This window comes from Phyllobates terribilis, unplaced genomic scaffold (assembly GCF_046119375.1).
Source record: "Phyllobates terribilis strain yellow unplaced genomic scaffold, ASM4611937v1 Scaffold_1__5_contigs__length_1240528914, whole genome shotgun sequence".
Lineage (NCBI taxonomy): Eukaryota > Metazoa > Chordata > Amphibia > Anura > Dendrobatidae > Phyllobates > Phyllobates terribilis.
This window is the reverse complement of record NW_027362761.1, coordinates 224,199,205-224,224,915: the sequence shown is the minus strand read 5'-3', so window position 1 is coordinate 224,224,915 and position 25,711 is coordinate 224,199,205. Positions and strand designations below refer to the sequence as shown.

Here is a 25,711-nt window from a genome sequence, read left to right as displayed (position 1 = left end):
TATCACTGTGGTGTGCACTTTTTTTAAGGTGTTTAGTACATATGTTGAGGTGGTGGTTATGTATTAACCTGTCTTCGGAGGCCCTCTCATGCTCTGAAACAAAAAACTGATGCGGAGGAGAGGTACCGCCTTTTTATTCAGTAGGTTCCTGTCCTTGGTGGGCGGATACCCTCTCTCAGGTGGTGCTGTCATGGGCTCTGTAAAATCCCGTTACCGGTAAGTAACTAGGATCTTTTCTCATTAAGGATTTTACCAATCGGGTCAATTTGTTTTGTATTTTGTTAGGTTGGTCTTTTTATGGACTTGGAGATGCCTAATATGCATATTTTTTTTTTTTTAATTGGTGTAAAAGAGCGGTGATGCACTGTGACTCAGTGGTTAGCACTGCAGCCTTGCAACACTGGGGTCCTGGGTTCAAATCCCACCAAGGACAACATCTGCAAGGAGTTTGTATGTTCTCCCCGTGTTTGCAAGGGTTCTTCCGGGTTCTCCAGTTTCCTCCCACACTCCATAGACATACTGATAGGGAATCTAGATTGTCACAATGGGGACAGTGCCCATAATGTATGTAAAGTGCTGTGGAATTAATGGCGCTATATAAGTGAGTAAAATAAATACATTTAAAATTTTTATATATTTTTTTCCTAACTTTTCTAAACTTTTTTTAGACTTTACTTTCCTTAGGGGACTTGAACCTATAATCATCTGAGAGCTTGTACTATGTACTTACAATATATAGTAAAAATCACATTCGCCTATGAATGCCAGTCACATTCTGGGTTTCAACGGAGCACCATTATGACAGGCACTGGGGTCTTCGGTAGACCCCCAGCTGCTATATCAACCCATCAGAACTCATTAATCAAGGAGGCCAAAGTGCATGTGGAGCGTGTTGATGATCAGTATCTTTTCTATTAATTTTTAATGTTTGAAATAAAGTGCTAATTTTAACCTATTTGGATCAAGCTAGACAACACCACCTCCTTTTTCAATCGATCACCACCTTGCAACAGCTTCTGCTCCAGGCTTTCCAAAATCTAAAGTTGGAAACAGGTGAGCTGGTGACCTTAATTTGCTAATGAAGCCTGGCTTGTAGGGTTGGTCATCTCTTCCCACTGGACTAGTTCTGCCTTGGATCTTCAACTTCCTTGGACATGATTGACAGTCTGCATAATGGTCCTACCATAACCAATATGCAGATTGTCTCATGCCTCGGGTGTTATGATTGTAAGGCCACGGCCCCACTATCAGTATTTGGTCAGTATTTTTTCTCAGGAGTGGGAGTCAAAACCAGGAGTGGGTGATAAATGCTGAATTGGTGACTTGTTTCTATTATACCTTTTCTCTGATTGTTCCTCATCTGGTTTTGGCTCCCACTCCTGAGAAAAAAATACTGATCGAATACGGATAGTGGGGCCGTGGCCTAAGATCCAAACCAAGACTAGTCCTGCCTCATTAGCATACATGATGCTGCACATCCAAACCAGGACTCGTCCTGCCTCATTAGCATACATGCCGCTGCACATCCAAACCAGGACTCGTCCTGCCTCATTAGCATTCATGCCGCTGCACATCCAAACCAGGACTCGTCCTGCCTCATTAGCATTCATGCCGCTGCACATCCAAACCAGGACTAGTCCTGCCTCATTAGCATACATGCCGCTGCACATCCAAACCAGGACTAGTCCTGCCTCATTAGCATACATGCCGCTGCACATCCAAACCAGGACTAGTCCTGCCTCATTAGCATACATGCCGCTGCACATCCAAACCAGGACTAGTCCTGCCTCATTAGCATACATGCCGCTGCACATCCAAACCAGGACTAGTCCTGCCTCATTAGCATACATGCCGCTGCACATCCAAACCAGGACTAGTCCTGCCTCATTAGCATTCATGCCGCTGCACATCCAAACCAGGACTAGTCCTGCCTCATTAGCATACATGCCGCTGCACATCCAAACCAGGACTAGTCCTGCCTCATTAGCATTCATGCCGCTGCACATCCAAACCAGGACTAGTCCTGCCTCATTAGCATACATGCCGCTGCACATCCAAACCAGGACTCGTCCTGCCTCATTAGCATACATGCCGCTGCACATCCAAACCAGGACTCGTCCTGCCTCATTAGCATACATGCCGCTGCACATCCAAACCAGGACTCGTCCTGCCTCATTAGCATACATGCCGCTGCACATCCAAACCAGGACTCGTCCTGCCTCATTAGCATACATGCCGCTGCACATCCAAACCAGGACTCGTCCTGCCTCATTAGCATACATGCCGCTGCACATCCAAACCAGGACTAGTCCTGCCTCATTAGCATACATGCCGCTGCACATCCAAACCAGGACTAGTCCTGCCTCATTAGCATACATGCCGCTGCACATCCAAACCAGGACTAGTCCTGCCTCATTAGCATACATGCCGCTGCACATCCAAACCAGGACTCGTCCTGCCTCATTAGCATACATGCCGCTGCACATCCAAACCAGGACTCGTCCTGCCTCATTAGCATACATGCCGCTGCACATCCAAACCAGGACTCGTCCTGCCTCATTAGCATACATGCCGCTGCACATCCAAACCAGGACTCGTCCTGCCTCATTAGCATACATGCCGCTGCACATCCAAACCAGGACTCGTCCTGCCTCATTAGCATACATGCCGCTGCACATCCAAACCAGGACTCGTCCTGCCTCATTAGCATACATGCCGCTGCACATCCAAACCAGGACTCGTCCTGCCTCATTAGCATACATGCCGCTGCACATCCAAACCAGGACTCGTCCTGCCTCATTAGCATACATGCCGCTGCACATCCAAACCAGGACTAGTCCTGCCTCATTAGCATACATGCCGCTGCACATCCAAACCAGGACTCGTCCTGCCTCATTAGCATTCATGCCGCTGCACATCCAAACCAGGACTAGTCCTGCCTCATTAGCATACATGCCGCTGCACATCCAAACCAGGACTAGTCCTGCCTCATTAGCATACATGCCGCTGCACATCCAAACCAGGACTAGTCCTGCCTCATTAGCATACATGCCGCTGCACATCCAAACCAGGACTAGTCCTGCCTCATTAGCATACATGCTGCTGCAGGATAATAGTTCATTCTTCAAACACTGAAGCATTAGTATGGCACCTAAAACACCTTCAGATTAATGAAAACTTCACCCATACCACGATAGTAGTGGTTGGAGGCATTTGTCCTGACAGGTTTCCTTTAACCTCTGATGACTTATAGGAGTTGTCCCCTTTGAGAACTTTTTTACAGTCTGCTTAGTTCCTTGTTACTGTGCTTTACTTGTCCTCCCCAGATTCAGTGCTGCCCCAGTGTTTGGCTGCATCAGTGACTTCCCATCAACAGTGCTGCAGCCAATCTTTGTGCTCAGTAGCTGGTACAGTCTACATTAGCAGAGTCGCTGCAGTCAATGATTGGTTGCATCTCTGTCTATGTGATTTCGCCTTTGCAGCCAAACACAGACTGGGGGCAGTGTTAGAGAACAGCACTAGGTCAGGGGAGGGTAAGTAGTGCACTCTTTGTTATATCGATCTGAGTATATGGTAAGAAGTTTTTTTTTCAAAAGACACAACTCCTTTAACTTCAGAAACTTGCACTTGACTATAATCACCATAAAATCACTAATGAATTAGCACGCAGGAGTAAATATCATAAAAATGCGCTATATTTTAAGTAGACTTTATTACATAAAAATCACAAATCAGTAAATGACCTAAACATTTTGTTTCCTAACAAGAACTATACAATAAGTCAACCTACAATATTCGAGTAGGCAGGGTTTTAGAAAAATATAACAAAATTACTCTTATGTTGTGTTCTATGACAAAAGTTTATATTTAATACAAATGCCCCAAGACCAAGGTGAATTCACACATCTGTGTATAACTGTCATGTATAATAATAAAATAATAATCTTTATTTTTATATAGCGCCAACATATTCTGCAGCGCTTTACAGTATGGACCACAATGTCAGTACCTACCACATGTCTGATCAGAAATAACATCCTCGTAGGCATAGACCTGCCTGAATCATGGCTGGGTGAATTTAGCCTTAAAGGGGTTTCAACTTTCAGGAATATAGACCCCAAACTTGCAAAACTTGTTGTTTTGGCTGCAGCGGTGACGTCACGTCAACAGCGCACATCCGGTGGGATTGGACCCCATTCCTGTCATGTTTTCAGCCTCTACTTGATGCTCCTGATTCCACCTCCAAAGAAAGGCTGTAACTTTTACTATTATTTGATGTTGTGTTACATTTATCACCATTCAGTCCAAATTTCTTACATGACTTGCATGATTGTGTGGAGAAGTATGGAAGACAAGCCTGATGTAGGGCAAATCTCCCCCAGTACAACCTGTTTCAGAGCGAGGCCGGCTGTGAGGCTAGGAAGCCTGATGTAGGGTGAATCTTCCCCGGTATAACCTGTTACACAGCTAGGCTGGGAAGCCTGATGTAGGGTGAATCTTCCCCGGTATAACCTGTTACACAGCTAGGCTGGGAAGCCTGATGTAGGGTGAATCTTCCCCGGTATAACCGGTTACAGTGCGAGGCCGGCTGCGAGGCTGGGAAGCCTGATGTAGGGTGAATCTTCCCCGGTATAACCTGTTACAAAGCTAGGCTGGGAAGCCTGATGTAGGGTGAATCTTCCCCGGTATAACCGGTTACACAGCTAGGCTGGGAAGCATGATGTAGGGTGAATCTTCCCCGGTATGACCTGTTACAGAGCGAGGCCAGCTGCGTGGCCTGATGTAGGGCGAGTCTTCCCCGGTATGACCTGTTACAGAGCAAGGCCGGCTGCGAGGCTGGTAAGCCTGATGTAGGGTTTATCTCCCCCAGTATAACCGGTTACAGAGCAAGGCCGGCTGCGAGGCTGGGAAGCCTGATGTAGGGTGAATCTTCCCCGGTATAACCTGTTACACAGCTAGGCTGGGAAGCCTGATGTAGGGTGAATCTTCCCCGGTATAACCGGTTACACAGCTAGGCTGGGAAGCCTGATGTAGGGTGAATCTTCCCCGGTATAACCTGTTACACAGCAAGGCTGGGAAGCATGATGTAGGGTGAATCTTCCCCGGTATAACCTGTTACACAGCAAGGCTGGGAAGCATGATGTAGGGTGAATCTTCCCTGGTATAACCGGTTACACAGCGAGGCTGGGAAGTATGATGTAGGGTGAATCTTCCCTGGTATAACCGGTTACACAGCGAGGCTGGGAAGCATGATGTAGGGTGAATCTTCCCTGGTATAACCGGTTACAGAGCGAGGCTGGGAAGCATGATGTAGGGTGAATCTTCCCCGGTGTAACCGGTTACACAGCGAGGCTGGGAAGCATGATGTAGGGTGAATCTCCCTTGTATAACCGGTTACAGAGCGAGGCTGGGAAGCATGATGTAGGGTGAATCTCCCTGGTATAACCGGTTACAGAGCGAGGCTGGGAAGCATGATGTAGGGTGAATCTTCCCCGGTATAACCGGTTACAGAGCGAGGCTGGGAAGCATGATGTAGGGTGAATCTCCCCCGGTATAACCGGTTACAGAGCGAGGCTGGGAAGCCTGATGTAGGGTGAATCTTCCCCGGTATAACCGGTTACAGAGCGAGGCTGGGAAGCCTGATGTAGGGTGAATCTTCCTTGGTATAACCGGTTACAGAGCGAGGCTGGGAAGCATGATGTAGGGTGAATCTCCCCCGGTATAACCGGTTACAGAGCGAGGCTGGGAAGCCTGATGTAGGGTGAATCTTCCTTGGTATAACCGGTTACAGAGCGAGGCTGGGAAGCCTGATGTAGGGTGAATCTTCCCCGGTATAACCGGTTACACAGCTAGGCTGGGAAGCATGATGTAGGGTGAATCTTCCCCGGTATAATCTGTTACACAGCAAGGCTGGGAAGCATGATGTAGGGTGAATCTTCCCCGGTATGACCTGTTACAGAGCGAGGCCAGCTGCGTGGCCTGATGTAGGGCGAGTCTTTCCCGGTATGACCTGTTACAGAGCAAGGCCGTCTGCGAGGCTGGTAAGCCTGATGTAGGGTTTATCTCCCCCAGTATAACCGGTTACAGAGCAAGGCCGGCTGCGAGGCTGGGAAGCCTGATGTAGGGTGAATCTTTCCCGGTATAACCTGTTACACAGCTAGGCTGGGAAGCCTGATGTAGGGTGAATCTTCCCCGGTTTAACCGGTTACACAGCTAGGCTGGGAAGCATGATGTAGGGTGAATCTTCCCTGGTATAACCGGTTACACAGCGAGGCTGGGAAGTATGATGTAGGGTGAATCTTCCCCGGTGTAACCGGTTACAGAGCGAGGCTGGGAAGCATGATGTAGGGTGAATCTTCCCTGGTATAACCGGGTGCAGTGCGAGGCTGGGAAGCATGATGTAGGGTGAATCTTCCCCGGTGTAACCGGTTTCACAGCAAGGCTGGGAAGCATGATGTAGGGTGAATCTCCCTGGTATAACCGGTTACAGAGCGAGGCTGGGAAGCATGATGTAGGGTGAATCTCCCTGGTATAACCGGTTACAGAGCGAGGCTGGGAAGCATGATGTAGGGTGAATCTTCCCCGGTATAACCGGTTACAGAGCGAGGCTGGGAAGCCTGATGTAGGGTGAATCTTCCCCGGTATAACCGGTTACAGAGCGAGGCTGGGAAGCCTGATGTAGGGTGAATCTTCCCCGGTATAACCGGTTACAGAGCGAGGCTGGGAAGCCTGATGTAGGGTGAATCTTCCTTGGTATAACCGGTTACAGAGCGAGGCTGGGAAGCATGATTTACTCTTGTAATCTCCTTAGCTCTGCGACTGCAATGGAAGCAGAAGCCTATGCGCAGAGGCTGCAAATCTGATGACGAGCGCGTCGGACTTCTGCAGCCGTATACGCTGCTATTTATCGGTATATAGGCTTTTTCATTTTTTTTTTTTATTTTTTTTTTTAACCATCTTGTAATTGAAAAGATGTGGAAAATGTGCCAAGTCTTCACTCTAGAAATACCCATCTGTATGTAAACAATCCGGCCTTAGCTATGTTTAGTCCCGAAAGCTCCGCAGACATGTCCCAGGGATGGCATTTAAGGACACTATGTCACAGTATCTAAACTGGTCTGAATGCCGCGGGTTAATGTTTAATTGGATTTTTTTTCTGAATAGTTCTTTTGATCATTTCACATTTTTGGAGTTTTGCAGTTGAGGTGACGTTAGAAAGATGAAAGCTGCGGCACCGTCCACAATGAGGACCTGGGCGAAGTGCGTATAGATTCTCTCCACCTCGCTGCTGTTGACGGAGCTTTGCATATCTAACAGACTGGTAGTTTTGTAGGTCACAATTGCTGCTTAGCAACAAACGACGTCACCGGTGCTAATGCTCTGCCACCAGCTCACTCCTCAAATAAAGCAAAAAATCTTTTCACTATCTTTTAGCATAATAAAGCTCTGAGCATTGAGCACTGTGAATGCGACTATTTATTCTTACATCATATACAAGGTATCATCAAAAATGACATCCTCCCTAAATCAGTTTTTTTTTAATTATGATATTTAAGAAAAATATCTCTTTTTATGTATATTTTTCACACTGGCATTAGATCAGTCACTTCTTGTTTTCTGTTACTCTTTTCAGCTTTGCTATATAGACTGGGTGTGAATAAGCAGAGTCCTCTCGTGATGATTATTATTATTATTATGGCAACTGTATTGTACTGCTGGATGCATAGATATGGCAGGATAACAGGATCTGTATGCAGCTGTCCTGTCACTTTGTGGTCTCTGAGAGGGGCTTTATTACTTTTCGGAGACTGGAACAAAATGACGCTTCTGTCAGTTAACCCATCAATTTCTGCTGCCCCAAAGAGCAATTGCCCTGCTCCACTGACTATGCAGACAATATAGAAAGTATTTCTCCAATATGACTGCCCATGGATTGTTTGCTTCGTTGAATGGTCGGATGGCTGTAGATTCTGTCATTCAAGCTGATTATGCACATGATACTCTGATCAGCGTTTGATCAGAGTGTCAGAATAGTGTGATCCGATTCTCTCAGATGCAAGAATCAGCACACTTCAAGGAGAAGATGCAGGACATAATTTCTCCATTGTGAGAGTCTGCAGAAATCGAACGGCACTCAGATGTCATCCGAGTGCAGTCTGATGTTTCCCACGCACTCATGGGTGAGTGGCATCCGATGGCAGTGAAATTGCAGCTTGCTGCATTTGTTTTTACATTTTCACTGACCAATTCTGTAGGTGAAAAAAAATCATGCATCTGCACTACCCCATTGAATAACACTGATCTAAGTGCTATTGGATAAAAAAAAATCAGACCGCACTCATCCGATGTATACGCTGGTGTGAGCGAGCCCTTAATAAAATTATCAGTGAAGCTAAAATGAATTACCCTTAGCCCGTAATGAGAAAGGGATTATGGATGTTTTTATTTTACAATAATCATTTAGACCATTTCCCCACGTAACACAAAATCTGTTTAGCTTTTATTTTGGGGGAACCTGACCAAATGCAAGTAAAAAAAAGGTAATTGCATTTTTAAGTGCAGAATCCCAATATTTCTGGCCCTTAAAAAATGCAGAAAAATCCCTCTGCATCAGATATGCACAAAAAAATGCAGCAAAAAGGGGGAAAATGCATAAAAGCAGCAAAATTGCCATGAAACAAAAGATATCTATTGCTTCTTTTTCTGCGGAGACCTGCGGGGAAATTGCAACATTTCCCTTTGTGGAAACACGTCCTTAGGACGCTCTCACACATTGTCGGCTGAAACCAAGACAGGATGTAAAGCGAAGAGGTATCTTTCAATTCCCCTTCTTGTTTCGGCTTATAAACATTTGCCTCTGTATTTATCACCCACTCCTGGTTTTGGCTTACAAATACTGATGTAAAATACTGACCATATACTGAACGTTGTTAAACGGCCACAGCAAAGTGCTGTCTACGCTGGAGATCTGGCCATACAGAGGTTGGCCGGTGTAAATGCAGAGCTTCTAGTTTTCCCATTGTTTTGTAAAATATTAGTAACTTGAAATGAATAACATCTGCCTCCTGATTTGTAGAGATCTCGCCTAATCTATGGATTACCGTGTTTGCACCGCCATCATGCGGGTATATGTTATTGCAGCACTTTATAAATACATCTGTTTTTTTTCTTATTGAATACAGCAACAAGGAATGGGAAGGCCGAGTGTGTATCATGCGGTCGTGGTCATCTTCCTAGAATTTTTTGCCTGGGGCCTGTTAACAACGCCAATGCTTGTAGTGAGTATTACTTCAGTTTTCTGTGTTAATTATACATTGCTTTGATGCTTTGTGAAGACTAACATGAATGGTGCCATCCTACAGTTATACACTGCTTATATAGCACTATCATATTCCGCTGCACTTTACAGACATTATCGGCACTGTCCCCATTGGGGCTCACAGTCTACATTCCCTATCAGTATGTCTTTGGAGTGTGGGAGGAAACCAGAGTACCCAGAGAAAACCCACTAAAACACGGGGAGAACATACAAACTCCTTGCAGATGTTGTCCTTGGTGGGATTTGAACCCAGGACCCCAGCGCCGCAAGGCATCACTGCTAACCACTGAGCCATTGTGCGGTCCAAGACTACAAACAAGCATAAACTGTGCTATGATGCGCACGCACACATCCTATTTTTATTATTATTATTATTATTATTATTATTATTATTGTAAATTGCATGACTGTTCTAGCCCATAAATACCACAGACAGGTTTCAGACCACAAGGTGTATTCCTGTAGGTGTGAAAATCTGTCTCTATTGGGCAATTAAGGTTGCCAGGACATTCGAAGCAGCTGATCGAGGCAGTGCAGCGCTACACGACTTCTAATTTCTCACAGTCTCTTTATGGCAGGGTGGCTGCTCATGCACAGCTGCTTCTCTCTCTTCAAGCACCCAGATGATGCAGGGAGTTAAAAAACTGCAATAAATCAGTAGTTTTTGTACCCTAACCATCCCCACGCCATTATACTTCTGTAGATTACCAAAGAACAGTTCTGCAGGACACAGATCATGTGCGGCGAAGTGCATCTACAGATATATAGAATAAAGACCTAGGTCCATCAAGTTCAGCCTTCCTCCCCCAGTTGCTCTGGGTTCTCTAGTCTCTTCATCTTCACTTGTTGCTGTGTGTGCATTACCATTACCTCCTTTTGATTTGTACCCATGACGCCATGTCATGCGCGTCTCACGTTGCACCAATGACGTCACACAAGGACTTTAAATCAAGAGTTGGGATGTCTGCTTATAGGAGGTGCTGCAGAGCTCTGATCTAGTGGCCACGGACGTGTTACCTGGCTGCTGGACCAGGGTTCTGCAGATCGCTTTTCTCATCTATAATCGATTACAATCTGTAACCTCTAAACCTTTTCAGGTGATCTAGTTTCACATTGGGTGTTTTCTCTCTTGTGCAGGTGCTACATGAAACCTTTCCCCAACATACCTTTCTAATGAACGGCCTCATTCAAGGAGTTAAGGTAAGAGGACCTCTGCCCCTGCTCTTTGTATACTTGTCTAAAGCTGCTCGGTATTGACATAAAATAAATAGTGATACTTAAAGGGGTAATCCTATCCCAATATGTAGTAGGTATAATAATATTAGCAAATGCCTCCAATTAGAAATGTTGAACAGTTGATTCGCTATGTCTCTTTCCTCACAGGCATTGCAGGACCTTAGCTATCCATGGTTACGACCACTAATATAATGACAGTTACTTAGCTAGTTGCTAGTGGTCGTAACCATGGATACCCAAGGTCCTGCAATACCTGCACATGAGGAAAGAGACATAGTGAATCAGAAAAACAGTACTACATTTCTAATTGGAGGGTGCAGAGAAGAGCGACCAAGGTTATTAAAGGACTGGGGGGTCTGCAATACCAAGACAGGTTATTACACTTGGGGTTATTTACTGTGGAAAAAAGAAGGCTTAGGGGTGATCTTATTACTATGTACAAGTATATGAGGGGACAGTACAAAGACCTTTCTACTGATCTTTTTACTCTGAGGCCAGAGACGGGGACAAGGGGGCATCTTCTACGTCTGGAGGAAAGAAGGTTTAATCATAATCACAGACGGGGATTCTTTACTGTAAGAGCAGTCAGACTATGGAACTCTCTGCCGCATGATGTTGTAATGAGTGATTCACTAGTAAAATTTAAGAAGCACATGGATGCCTTTCTTGAAAAGTATAATATTACAGGTTATAAATACTAGATTCCTTGATAGGACGTTGATCCAGGGAACTAGTCTGATTGTCGTATGGAGTCAGGAAGGAATTTTTTTCCCCAATGTGGAGCTTAGTGTTTGCCACATGGTTTTTTTTTGCCTTCCTCTGCATCAACATGTTAGGCTATGGGTTGAACTAGATGGACTTAGTTTTTAAGGTTGAAGGAAGACTATGTTACTATGTATCTGCTAATATTATTATTATTACTACACCTACTACATATTGGGGCAGGATCTTGGAGATGGAAATACCCCTTTAAGGCCGGGGCTAGACCTTAACTTTATGGAGTAAAACTTCTATTTCTCTAGTGATTAAAACCTTAAAAGGAGACCCTTTAGGGGACCATAGGCTAAGAGGAGCCATACCTATAGTTACGGAGGAAACGTTTATGTTCCTGTGCAAATAGGTTATGGCCATACCTTAATTTTTTTTCCAAACTGGATCTGTGTGAAAAGAAAAACCTCAGCATGCCCTAATTTTTTTTATGTATGTCTGGTCAGACTCGCCCATTAAAGTCTATGTGTGCAAAAAAAATAAAAAATAAAAATAGATTCCATATGGAGTCACAGTAGAGCATCCGATATTTCTGATATAATTGCAATTCTTTGACATATGAAGCTAAATTTAGTCTTGTAAATTGTTAATGACTGCTGATGTATGATATGGATTGTCTGCAGATAATAAGTGAGAAGAAAAATCGTCCAAGTGTTTTGGATGATACCCAGATGATTTTTTTTATCCGTATGTGTGAACCCAGCCTGTTATCAATCTTTACTGATAACCTGCAGCATCATCAGTGCTGGAGCGAGCATCCTAGCGTTACAGCACTCGCTCCCGCACTGAAGACTCTAGCTAGACGTGACGAGCAGGACCATCTGCAAAAAGTCACTATTCTACTGCCGAGTCTTGCACTTTAATAATTTCCTTGTGAAAGTAGAGGTACGCTTTAAGACTTCTTGACATTAACAGAGTGGAATGTTTCTTTAGAGACTCATCAGTCTGTTATTAAGGAGCATTAAGTAGTCAAAGGTGACGGAGCGCTGGGATAAATAGTTGGCATGCCTTAATTCTGACAAGCTGGTAGTCACATGTAATGGCTTGTGCTCTCCGCATCCTTGCCAAATGCATCCGATTATTTTCTTCAGTTTCTTCAAAGGAAATAAAAGAAGTATACAGCTAGTCATGCTGAATATCCAGATTATTTGATTTTACTCACTTATATAGCGCCATTTATTCCACAGCGCTTTACAGACATTATGGGCTTCACACTATATTTTATTTTCCATAAGAATAAAAATATAAAAAAGTAGAGCAAATATTAGACAAAGTGGAAAAAAAGTAATTGTTCATTATATATTGTATTATTACATCTGATATTGCAATGTGGTGTCATATAGGGATAGATACAATAATACGCTCGCACAGTGCTCACACATTGCATAATGATTCTTCTATAAACTGTATCCAATCAATAAACTGAGGATTGCAGTTCTTTTCTTAGGCTCAGGTACAGGGTGTGGGATCAGACGTGCTCAGGTCTTCAGAAGCAGCAGTCGCCCTGTGTGACCATACAGGCCCCCCCAAGGCTAGCCCCGACCTGCTGCCTTGGATATGGATATCCGTATACTTCATCACACCTTTCAGATTTAATGAGCAGGTAGCAGCGGTGTGCAGTCCAACCTGTTAGGGAATGCTACGAGGGTGTCTGCATGTATTGACGAGTGCTTTTATAGTTACCAGACAGTTCCATTACCATGTCTCCAAATTTGCGAAAAAAAACAAAACATCCAGTTTCAAAACAACAAAAAAAGCTATCTACAAGATGTTATAGTTTGTAAGAATTTTTGCCCATTTGCGAGGTGAGACACTGATCAAGCAGGGGATGCTTAGAGGTTTGAGCTCCGTGTTTTGCCATACCTTTAATACATGCTGTAACGCAGGCTGACTAAGATAAATAAAGCTATGTAATATAGCAAAGGGTCAGCAATGCCGTATCACTATTTCCTATGCTGTTCTGCTGGTCCTCCTTTTTTCTGGGCTCCGGAGTAGGAAGGATCGTTCCCAACGCCTTCACTTTCCTGGGCTTTAGGATGGGCTGTCTGGGAGGATTGAGTAGATGTGCTGCATACGCTCTTGTTTACTACATGCACGCTTAGTGTAAGCTAGTGTGCTTACGTCTGGATCTCTTGATGCTGAGGCTTCTGTGTCTTCTTTATCAACCAGACACCTGATAGTTTGTTATGGGACTGCTTAGAGAGGAGGGATTGTAGGCTTTCCTAGTGCGGATTTGGATTTCAGTGCTAAAACTCATGGTAAATCAAGGCACAGAGAGGTCCTAACAATGGAGGTCTTGACAGGCAACCGAAAAAAGCGAGTTGTTTTTTTAAAAAAAGGTAGAGAAGGGTATTTAGGGATGTTTGGGAAGATAATAATAAAGGCATTTTTGCATATACTAAAAATGAAATCTAACAGGATTTGTTGAATGAGATCAAACCTTGTGCATTGCGATCCGATGGCCTGTGCTCATTTCACACTATTGTAGACCATGCACTCTTACATTGCATCCCGATCTGTTATCAGTTTTCACATTTGGATTGTCGGCTAGTACACATCCTTTTTATGGCAACTGCCGTATTACAGCTGAGTAATCTCCACCTACTCTCCATTTTATTTATTGGCTAACATACGTAGGATTTCTCATCATGTTCCTACTCTATCCAAGTAATTATCAATTGGCAGATATTTAATTCTAGATGGTTGGGTGAACATGTTGGATGAAGATGCTGTATAATCACCTTCATAGATTCCTTTAAGAGGACATATTACATCTACAAAATAAATGTGTTTGTTACCTCGCCAAAATCCTCATGCTCTCCTGAATCCGCTCCTGATTTCTGTTTTTCATTTTGTCACTTCATTGTGGCGATATGCCCTTTTTTCTTTTGGGGTCCTGAATTCCTGGCTTGTGGTCCAAGAGGGTGCGTCAGAGTGTTCACTGGGTACGTGTAGTCCTCCCCTTCTCCAAGATGCTGCCATTCACCATTTGGCAGCATGTGAAACTAGGTGAACAGCGTGATCTCTCTAGATCTCCCCGTTATTGATGTGACTTGCCTACCTATTCTTAGGCCTCGCTCACACAAGCGTGTCAATCAGATGAGTGTAATGCGAGAATACATTGCATTGCACTCTGACCAATGTTAGTAAATGAGTCGGTGCTCCTCTGCGAGTTTTTCCTCCGCTCTAATCGGACTGAGTAAAAAATGACAGCATGCTGCAAGTGGATGCGAGAGTCGGAGCGCACTCGCCAATGCAATTGAATAGATGCGAGAAATATATCGGATGGCATATGGACCATGCGTATGTCGCCCGATTTTTACGCACACATCTCAAAGGAAACCCAAAATTTTATCAGCCAAGTACAATAAATTCACAGCCCGAACCGTCAGAATAGATAGATGTCCTGCAGCTATTTAATGTAACAAGCCCCCTACATATAATAAACTAGCACCATTTAGTGCCTATTGTGTGGCATTAAAAGGTGTTCAGCCTTATTTAACCTAGTAAATAAATAATTTAAAAAACGACATGGGGTGCCCCCTATTTTTGTTAACCAGCAAAGGTAAAGCAGACAGCTCTGTGTTAATATTATCAGGCTGGGAAGATGCCTGGTTATTGGGCCCTTCCCAGCCTAAAAATACAATCCCACAGCCGTCTCAGAATTGGTGCATCACATGAGATGCGCCAATTCTGGCGTTTTGCCCAGCACTTCCCGATTTGCCCTGCTGCGATGGCAATCAGGTAATGGTACTTGGGGTTGATGATAGCTAGCTGTGATTTGTCAAAAATAACAGCTGCCATCAACCCCTGGGGTTAATAATGGAGAGGTAGGTATCGGACTCCCCCATTACTAACCCAGTAATAACAAATAAAAACACACATAGAAAAAAAACCTTTATTTGAATAAAGACTCCCCCACACTGTCCCATCAGGTCCACCGAATCTGAAGTAGTCCAGAAAAGGATACCTGTAAAGCAAAAACATATAAATAAAAACAAGAGACAGTCCCTCGTTCACCAATTTAATACCCATGAAGCTCCGCTGTAGTCCACGTTCCCCGAAGCTGTCTCCGGTGACTGTGAATAGCAGTAAAGTGACCGCTATTGTATGACCGGAATACTAACGAGAACGCTCATCAGAGCCGCCGGGTCTCGCTGGAAATGGGAAAGGCTCTGCGTTAGTTTGTGAAACAGATGTGTGTATGGATATATAGAAGTGCATGGGTCCGTTTAAAGAACGGACAACACTTGGCCGTGTACAGCGAATGTGTGGATGGAGCCTTACTATGTGTTTCTACTTGTTCTGCCGTTGCCTCCCATCCCCCATCTCTTCAGCTGTTTCTTCTTATTATTCTTTTCGATTTCTCTTATTTTTATACGCAATCCCTTTAAATTTGCACATACTGAATGTAAAGTGTGCACTCCTTTTCCCTTTGCGCTTACCCTCCTGCTGCTCTGAATGCATCAGTTACAGGATTTAATGCTTTAGAGCTATAACTAGTTAAATGGGCCAAGGCAGGGAATGGCTTGGCACATTGATTGTAGCGCTCTTGCTAAGCTCTGTTCATGGAATGAATTCATTCTGGTTGTGTAATAATTGTAAGGATTCCATTTTCTTCCATTCTTGCGCCTGCTTTTGCTGGAGTGGCAGGTCAGCAGCAGCTGGGGAGCCACGTGTTTCTCTCCACCCTCCTATTAACTAGAATAGACTAACAGATGTTGTCACCGGGATCTGTTCCATGTCATTCTTGATTGTGTAGATCTGCGCATTACTGATCAGGAAAATGTACTAGAGATTTTCATGTTCTGTTGAATATTTGTGTGACATGGCTTTCCTCTTCCTCATCGTTTTTCCTCTTTTAATCATATTGCATACTGCAAATAAAGACTTGGGTTTATTAGCTATTTCTTGCATTAAATGAAATTATATCATGTTATTTTTCTTAATTTAACTTTTTATTTTAGACACATTTTAATAGTTTTTGCTGTTTTCCTTTCATTTTCATGCCTTTTTTATATAAAAATATTTTTACAATTTTCACCCTGTCCTCTGATGCTTAATATTTTGTAGAAATCACTTCTCAGAAGTTGTCTCCTTATTGTTAGACAGGATTACAATGACTTATTAGGGATATATTTAGATAATACAGAATCCACCATTCCAGATTCACAGATCACCTCCTCCTCCTCCCTGCGCAATGACCTCAGCACAAATCCCAGAATATGCTCATTGAGGATCCAGTGATCTGAAGTCCAAGTGACTGCTGTATCACTTACCTCTAAGTGCTGTTAACAGCAACTTTAACAATATGGCCGCCTATATAATCATGGGTAAAAAAAACAAACAAATGCCGTCCGAAAATAAAATGTTAATTTTTTTTTTCTCATCTGTTTTTAATTAATTTAATTTTAATTATCAAAACAAAATATAGATGACCCATTCTTTTTATGTGCCTCAAACTACATTTAACAAATGTACCTACTACTCCTAAACCATCTCATATTATTATTATTATTATTATTATTATTATTATTATTATTATTATTATTACTACTACTATTTATTATTATAACGCCATTTATTCCATGGCGCTTTACATGTGAAAAGGTGTATACATAATAAAAACAAGTACAATAATCTTAGACAATAGAAGTAGTGTACTAGTCATATTCGAGTACATAGTTGCCAAGTCCTCTTCCTACATCTTGTATTCACAATCCAAAATGTTACATTTAGTACTACGGTTTTCTCCTGCTCTAGTGTTGGTACATATTAAAGGGAATCTGTCAGCAGGTTTTTGCTATGTAATCTGAAAACAGCCTGCTGGGGGTTAAAACACGGATTTCAGCAATGCCTCTTATCAAGCTCCTCCTATTTACTTGCAATGATTTGTTTCAGCACCAGGAGTTTCATTGCTGGACTCAGCAGCACGTGCCTCCTGGTCGGACTCCGCCCCCTCCTGTGATAAGCAGCTCACTGTCTATGGACAATGTATATACAGAGCCTGGTGTAGGTGGGGAAGATTTCTCAGCTGTAAATAAAAATAATAATAAAAGAAAATAGACATTCCAGGTCTTAAATCCCACAAGTTCATAAATGTAATGCTATTTAAAGAGTTTTGCCACTACTTTTTAATTGATGGCTATGGCCTGCTACTGCAGATTCACCCCCTATAATGGCCCCTACAGCTGCTATAAATTAAGGAGCTGCTGTTTTCTGGCAGCATCCATTAACTTCTGGCCACTGCTGGTAATAGCTGGTCAGCGATGGTGCTGGCTGTCATACCCCCACTAATCAGGCCATCAATTTAAAAAAAAAAAAAAAAAAAGTGGTGTCCAACCTCTTTAATGGACCCTTTAAAGTGATCTCCTGACAGTGGAAACAGGTTACACTTCTAAGCTTTTCTGGAGAACCCATCTGCTGGTGTTAGTTAGGACAATGTACTGGGGAAGTTCACTTCATCAAGGCTACAGAAGCTGGAGTTGTTGGCATGAACTCCCTGAACTTTTTTTCCTTGGAACCGTGCACATGGGAAAGTCCTCCAAGTGAATGTAGAACATCTGGTGATTAATGCTGTTAACCCTATGTGACTGTGTATTGCTGTACACCCATATCTTAGCGCGCATAGAACTCCTTAATACAGTACATATGTGTATCACTGCAAAGCAGTGGCCTAATGCTCACACATGGCTCGTGTCCCTGTAACGTGATGCATGGCGTCCAAGCACAGAGGACATGCTATAGAGCAGATCCTTACAAGAAACAGAATGATTTCATCTCCTAATGACCGGACATTAAAGGGATAAATTCACCGGCCAATTGTTTCCGCATTAACCTCTCCACTTTTCCATAGTTTTTATTTTTTTTATTTTTTTTTATACCCACTTACCGACATGGCTTTGTTTTATGCAGGAAAATTTTTATTTTATTTATTTTTTTCTTTTAGCTTTTTTTTTTCAGGTTTTACATAAAATACTGTGTAATTTTACGTTTTTCTTTTTGTTGCACAAATAAAGCATTTTTTTTTCTTTTTATACGGTTTCATTTTCATTTTTCGGAACAAATAACCTGATGAATGCATTGTCCCTTGTTATTACATTTGCGTGAATACCTAATATGTGTGGGATTTTGTTTTTTGTATGTAATAAAATCAGTTTCCATCATATAAAACACATTTTAATTACGACCCCCCCCCCCCTTTTTTTTTTTGCACGTTTTTTGAGTAATTTTTGTTACATAATTTGTTGCACATGAGCTCATCAAACATCCCTGTTTTTTTTTCCATTTTTTTTTTTCACTTTAACCCCTCAATGACCACCAATATGCCCTAAAACAGCCATTAAGGGGCCTTGTTCCCTCATCGCCGTTTTAAAGCAGAGGTCAGGAATAAGTGAAGAGCACCCCCTGTAGATGCAATTTCCTTGGGTAACAGCTGTACACAACAGCTGGCACACTGCGGTACCTGCCCCTGCCCGTTTTGGAACCGATCAGAACCCCTTAAATACTGATGTCAATTGCGGTATCAGTGGTTAAAAGGGGGTTAAAAGACCCCCTATGGCAGGATCGACCACACAATAGTAAGCGCAGGTGCTGATCGTTGCCATGGTACCCTGAGGTCATCTGATCACCCCAGAGTACAGTGGCCTGAGATATCCAGCTGTAAGCAAGGTCTCACAGGCTCCATCAGTGACTCACTGACAGGTCTCTGGCACAGCAATACACGAGTACTGCAATGCATGAGACCAGTGATCAAAGTAGAAAATATACAGTACATGTCCCACAGTGGGACTTAATGAAAAAATAAAAAAAAAATTTACATAAAATGTGTAAAAAGGTTATAAAACACACAAAGCACACACAAATCACAAAAAGTTGTTTCGCTACCAAAAGGGCAGCGTTTGCCGTTAAAACAAAACGCGTAAACATAATTGGTATCGCCGCTTCCGACTCAACCAAATCTATAAAACGGGCACGTTATTTATTCCATTTGGCAAACACCATAAATAAGCACGCTAAAAATGTCGCTTTTTCATCATACTGACACACAAAATAATGAATAAAAAGCAATCAAAAATAAGTTACAGCTCTCCGAATAGGACTATGCAAAAAAGCAAATACATTTTTGTAAAATATTGGTTAGTGTGTAAAAGTAGCAAAGCATAAAAAAGGTATAAATCTGGTGTCCCTGTAATCATTCTGACCCGACTAGCTAACAGATCTGTCTTATCACTTTTTTACCGCACAGTGAATAAAATTAAATTACTGAATGACTATATTCTTGTTCATTCTGCGTCTAACAAATCATAATAAAAAAGTGATAAAATGTTAAGTACCCCAAAAAGGTACCAAATAAATCTCCAACTAGTCGTGGAAAACCTAAGCCCTCATACAGCTCTCTTTGCCAAAAAATAACAGTTACAGCTCTCAGAATATGGCGACAAAAACTATTTTTATTTAAAAAAAGAAAATAATTTTTACTGTGTGATATTAACAAAACCTAAAAATATACTGCTCAAAAAAATAAAGGGAACACTTAAACAGGATATAACTCCCAAGTAAATCAAACTTCTGTGAAATCAAACTGTCCACTTAGGAAGCAACACTGATTGACAATCAATTTCACATGCTGTTGTGCAAATGGAATAGACAATAGATGGAAATTATTGGCAATTATCAAGACACACTCAATAAAGGAGTGGTTCTGCAGGTGGGGACCACAGACCACATCTCAGTACCAATGCTTTCTGGCTGATGTTTTGGTCACTTTTGAATGTTGGTTGTGCTTTCGCACAAGAAGGTTTGCTGTGTCTGTCGGCGTAGTGTCCAGAGGCTGGAGGTGCTACCAGGAGACAGGCTAGTACACCAGGAGATGTGGAGGGGGCCGTAGGAGGGCAACAACCTAGCAGCAGCACCGCTACCTCCGCCTTTGCAAGGAGGAACAGGAGGAGCACTGCCAGAGAACTGCAAAATGACCTCCAGCAGGCCACAAATGTGCATGTGTCTGCACAAATGGTTAGAAACCGACTCCATGAGGGTGGTATGAGGGCCCGACGTCCACAGATGGGGGTTGTGCTCACAGTCCAACACCGTGCAGGACACTTGGCATTTGCCACAGAACACCAGGATTGGCAAAGTCGCCACTGGCGCCCTATGCTCTTCACAGATGAAAGCAGGTTTACACTGAGCACATGTGACAGACATGACAGAGTCTGGAGACACCGTGGAGAGCGATCGGCTGCCTGCAACATCCTTCAGCATGACCGGTTTGGCAGTGGGTCAGTAATGGTGTGGGGTGGCATTTCGTTGGAGGGCCGCACAGCCCTCCACGTGCTCGCCAGAGGTAGCCTGACTGCCATTAGGTACCGAGATGAGATCCTCAGACCCCTTGAGACCATATGCTGGTGCTGTTGGCCCTGGGTTCCTCCTAATGCAGGACAATGCCAGACCTCATGTGGCTGGAGTGTGTCAGCAGTTCCTGCAAGGTGAAGGCATTGAAACTATGGACTGGCCCGCCCGTTCCCCAGACCTGAATCCGATTGAGCACATCTGGGACATCATGTCTCACTCCATCCACCAACGTCACGTTGCACCACAGACTGTCCAGGAGTTGGCAGATGTTTTAGTCCAGGTCTGGGAGGAGATCCCACAGGAGACCATCCGCAACCTCATCAGGAGCATGCCCAGGCGTTGTAGGGAGGTCATACAGGCACGTGGAGGCCACGCACAATACTGAGCCTCATTTTGACTTGTTTTAAGGACATTACATCAAAGTTGCATCAGCCTGTAGTGTGTTTTTCCACTTTAATTTTGATGGTGACTCCAAATCCAGGCCTCCATTGGTTAATACATTTGATTTCCATTGATGATTTTTGTGTGATTTTGTTGTCAGCACATTCAACTTTGTACAGAACAAAGTATTCAATGAGAATATTTCATTCATTCAGATCTAGGATGTGTTATTTGAGTGTTCCCTTTATTTTTTTGAGCAGTGTATATATAAATAAATATAATCTGGTGTCGCTGTAATCGCACTGACCCAAAGAATAAAGCCATCTTATCACTTATGCCACGCGGTGAACCATGCGAAAATAAAAAATTATTCTTGTACTGGTTTTTATTTGTTCAGAAAAAAGGCTCAGCTCACATTTATCCTGCGCTCTCCGCTGAGATCTTGTATCACTGATTCCGTGTAAATCCCCGAAAACCCTGATTTAGACAAAACCCCGGATGGAACCACTCACTATAATCAGGCAGATGTAGTCACTTTGGACTCTACATTGTCTTTACTCCTGTGGTGTCACATTATTTTAGGCGTCTTTTTACCGCACAAGTGTGGTCAGCCACAGTTCTGAGCACGCCTAAAAGGATGGATACCACCGGAACCGGATGGCAAACAGAGTCCAAAGTGTCTCCATCTGCCATTATTGTGGGTGGAAAAATTAACCAGAGCGACAGCAAGGCGCAGGAGCGCCCCTACACCCCTCCATACCACCAATGAATGACACAATCCCTTCTGGGACCTACACCCTGACTATGCATGGACTCCATATGACCGCATGATCCACGTGGCCCCACACCACTATTGGACCTGGTTGAGCTCTCCTCTTTCCTGGACTTTAGCCCTATTCTCAGACTCTAAACAATTTCAAACCACCCATACAATAAGCGACTAAATGATTAAGGCCGTAATTTAGGCCGAAACGTCGTACCGCTGTCGCCTTGCACCTGGGTTTGAACAAATTGTCTGTGTATTAATGTTTTTGCATTCATATCGTTTGAGTGTGCGATGAATTGAATTTTCTACTATTATTGTGGGTGGCTCCGTCGAGAGTCGTCTGAATTGCATTTTTCTTGGATTTTTACGGAAACCCTGACGTAGAACACAAAGTGATCAGAGGCCTGAAAGCGACCAAAAAATATTAAATATTATGTACCCCAAAATGTTACCAATAAAAACAAAACTTATCCTACACGCAACCAGCCCCCACTCAGGTTTGTCATCTGTCACTGGAAATGTATGGGGGTTCCCACTTTACTGGTAGAACAAAGACTCTGGAAAAGCGACAAGCCCCCCCCCCCCCAAAAAAAAAAATAAGATATCCAGTAAAATCTGCACTCTGATATCCCTTTCCTTCTGGGCCCCACTTATTAAGCCACATGTTTGGCATCATTGTAGCGGGGAGAGCCCGATTTAACAATTTATGGGATGCGTACCACCAGAAGCACAAGCTGGGGACAATGTATGGGGCATTTCATTGGTACACCAGTTACAAAGGAAAACTGCCTACTACAATGACATAAATCCTGGCAGAGCTGATCTGGGTCAATCATCTAAAATCATATTCTGCACATTTGATGCAGAAGCCCGATGGGCAGTCCTATCCTGTGACTGGCAGATATTATTGTATCTTGGTATACTTGCAGGGAAGACTGTCAATCACTGAGCAGAATTGCCCAGAAGGGATTTAACTTAATAAATGACACATTACACCCTTAGCTTTTCCTGTAAAACCTACTCCATTAACTTACTCAACTCTTCCTGCTGTAAAGCATTCTATTACACCTAGACCAGCCTGTTCTTTCGACAGGCTTACTTTAAATGAGATTTTTAATTTGTATCCCACTTTTGAAGTAGCACTATTATCGGTGTTCAAGTCTGGCGTATTGATGTCTGACCGGATGGTTATCAAGCCCTCCAGTGTTGTATTATAGAGTCTGACATGTGTGATGTCTCACATTCTGTGGTGGAAATCAAAGGACTTTTATGTATAAAGAAGCAAGTCAACTCTGACCGGGCGGACAGATGTAAGAAGTGGTGTTATCATACTCCATGGTGCTTGGTATGAGTTGCAGCAGTCAGACCTTCACCTGTCAGATATTGATGAACTATCCTAGAAATTTGTCATCAGTGTTTAACAGTATTTGATCCCTAGGTCAATTTCATCTGTATCTTCGTGTCCATAAAAGTCAAATCTATCTAAATTTAAAATGATTTTAATAGTACCGTATTTTTTCAGGACTATAAGACGCAGTGGACCTTAATATGCACCCCAAATTTTGGGGTGGAAAATAGGAAGAAGAATATTTTTTATAAGATGGGGGTCCATCTTATAGTCTGAATAAGTATCTTACTTTGGGGGGCGGTGGAGGCAGGGTCCTTCAAAAAGCCAGCGGAAGTGGAGGAATGCTGCGGACCCTGAATGCGAAAAGCCGGTGCTCCAGCAGCGGGGAGTTGCGGTGGTGGTGAAGCAGGATTGCAGGGCACTCTGTTTCCTCCCTCAGAAACCTGGCGGCTGCAGCACAAGAGATGGGATGCTGTGGGGCCTAATGCCTGGGGTTGGGGGACTGGTGCCTGGGGCTGGTACCAGGACCGGTGTCCTGGTGTGAGTGGTGTGGCAGAGCGGCGTGAGCGGCTTCCAGTGCCTGCAGCCATCTTCCTGAAGCTGTGATCTACAGGAAAATGGCCATCGGCGTGGCAGAGCGCATGCACTGACTCCGTCGGCCATTTCCCTGTAGATGACACCTTCAGGAAGATGGCCGCGGCCACCGGAAAGCCGCTCATGCAGCTCTGCCTCACAGCCAGACACTGGCCCCGGTACCCAGCCAGACTCCTGCCTCACTTCTTCTGCCGCACCCTTCCTGGTGGAGGGAGGGAACGGAGGGCCCTGCGATCCCGCTCCACCGCACCACCAGTAAGTTATGTTTGGACCATAAGACGCATCTCCCATTTTCCTTCCAAATTTTGGGGGAAAAAAGTGCGTCTTATGGTCCAAAAAATATGGTATGTAAAAGCCAAAAAGTAAAAAAAAAGTTAAACTAATATTGTATTTTTTTACTCGCTGCACTCCCCTCAAAATGTGTTTAAAAAGCCCTCTAAACACGAGCCCTCTCAGCCACTTTGACAGAAAATAAACTGTATGTTACGGGTCTGGGAAAATGGCGACACACAGTCATATTGTCGGGTCATTTTTGCCGCACGCTGAATGTCACACAATGCAATTTGTGCTATTTTTCTCTTATTCTTTTATCGTTTCATCCCAGTTGGAAGTTTTTTGTCTGTTTTTCAGAATATATGGGATGATAAAATGAATAGGGTCATTCAAAACTTCATCCCGCAAAGATAAAGCCCTCATATGGCATTGTTGAAGGAAAAATGAAAACGTTGTGGCTCTTGAAAGGGGAAGAAAAAACAAAAGTGAAAAATTGCACCGTCTATTAAATGAATAAAATACAAGTTATTGTGAATCTTTTCCCACAAATCTATATATCAATCTGCTTGGCTCCTTCTGCTCCATAATATCCATGCTAGTTAGGACTGTGTGTGTGGCTTGACAAGTTCCCTTTAAGATTTGGGGGGCTCGGAGGCGGGACGCATAGTTTTGTTAAATGTATACACAGCCACCACACAATGTAGTAGAAATATATGTCTATTCTATCAAATAGAAAGAAAAATCGATGTGTAGGACTGGAGTAGTGTTTTACTGGGCGACACTGGTAGCAGCTTTAATAAGGCTGTTTGGGTATTTTTCTTTTCATATTGTGACAGCTTGGTAGTGGGCGCTCTTGTGGGCGCCAGTTGGCTTGTACAAATATGATCAGTTCTATGCGTGACCTTTAATTTATGGATTGGAAATGAAATTCTGGTCACATTGCCTTCTCTAGTACTAGTTGGCATGACAAAATTTGCTGATAAATAAGATTTGCTGTGAATTTGTCATCTTTTCCCTTAAACCTCTGAAGGATGAGATTTGTTATTTATACCTTGGGTATTAAAAGCTGATGCTATATGTAATGAGAGTGGCCTCTATCTTTTTTGATTGCTGGGTCATGAGGTTATTCTTATCCTCCAGAATAGCATCTCTTAGGAAACCCTCAAGGATTTTATCGACAGCCAAGGTTAAATTTACCAGCCTATAATTTCCAGGCTCACATTTTGCCCCCTTTTTGAATATTGGCACCACCTTTGCTATGTGCCAGTCCTATGGTACAGACACTGTTGTTATTGAATCTGTGAATATTAGAAATAATGTAATGTTATGCAATTCCGGCAGTACTCAGGTGTATGCCATCCGGGCTGGGGATTTGTCTACTTTAGCGATTTTGAAGTAGCTCCGTACTTCCTGCTGGGTTAAGCCGGTGACATTTAAAGCACCACTCCATCGTTTTTTGTTGTTTTTTTTTCAGCGCTGCAGTGACTGTTTAAGTGTAAGCCCCCTGCCCCTGGTTATATACTCACCATCCAGCTTCTTCCCCAGTTTTCAGCACTGCTCCAGTCCCGCAGCGCAATCTTGTGATCGCAGTTTCTGACAGCCGGAAGTCAGAAGCTCCCCACTCTCAATACAAGTCTGAGAGCCAGAACGAGGCTCTCATAGACTTGTATTGAAA

The 25,711-nt window shown here is 43.3% G+C and overlaps 1 protein-coding gene across 1 annotated transcript in view; it reads left to right on the top strand.

Annotated features, from left to right (window-relative positions):
- LOC141254231 (hippocampus abundant transcript-like protein 1) overlaps window positions 1-25,711 on the top strand; it is a 59,217-nt gene that overhangs the window by 18,002 nt on the left and 15,504 nt on the right. Inside the window, exons 2-3 of the mRNA XM_073670997.1 lie at window positions 9,183-9,278; window positions 10,457-10,519. Coding sequence (XP_073527098.1) covers window positions 9,183-9,278; window positions 10,457-10,519 — 159 coding nt within the window. The remainder of the gene's footprint in view (window positions 1-9,182; window positions 9,279-10,456; window positions 10,520-25,711) is intronic.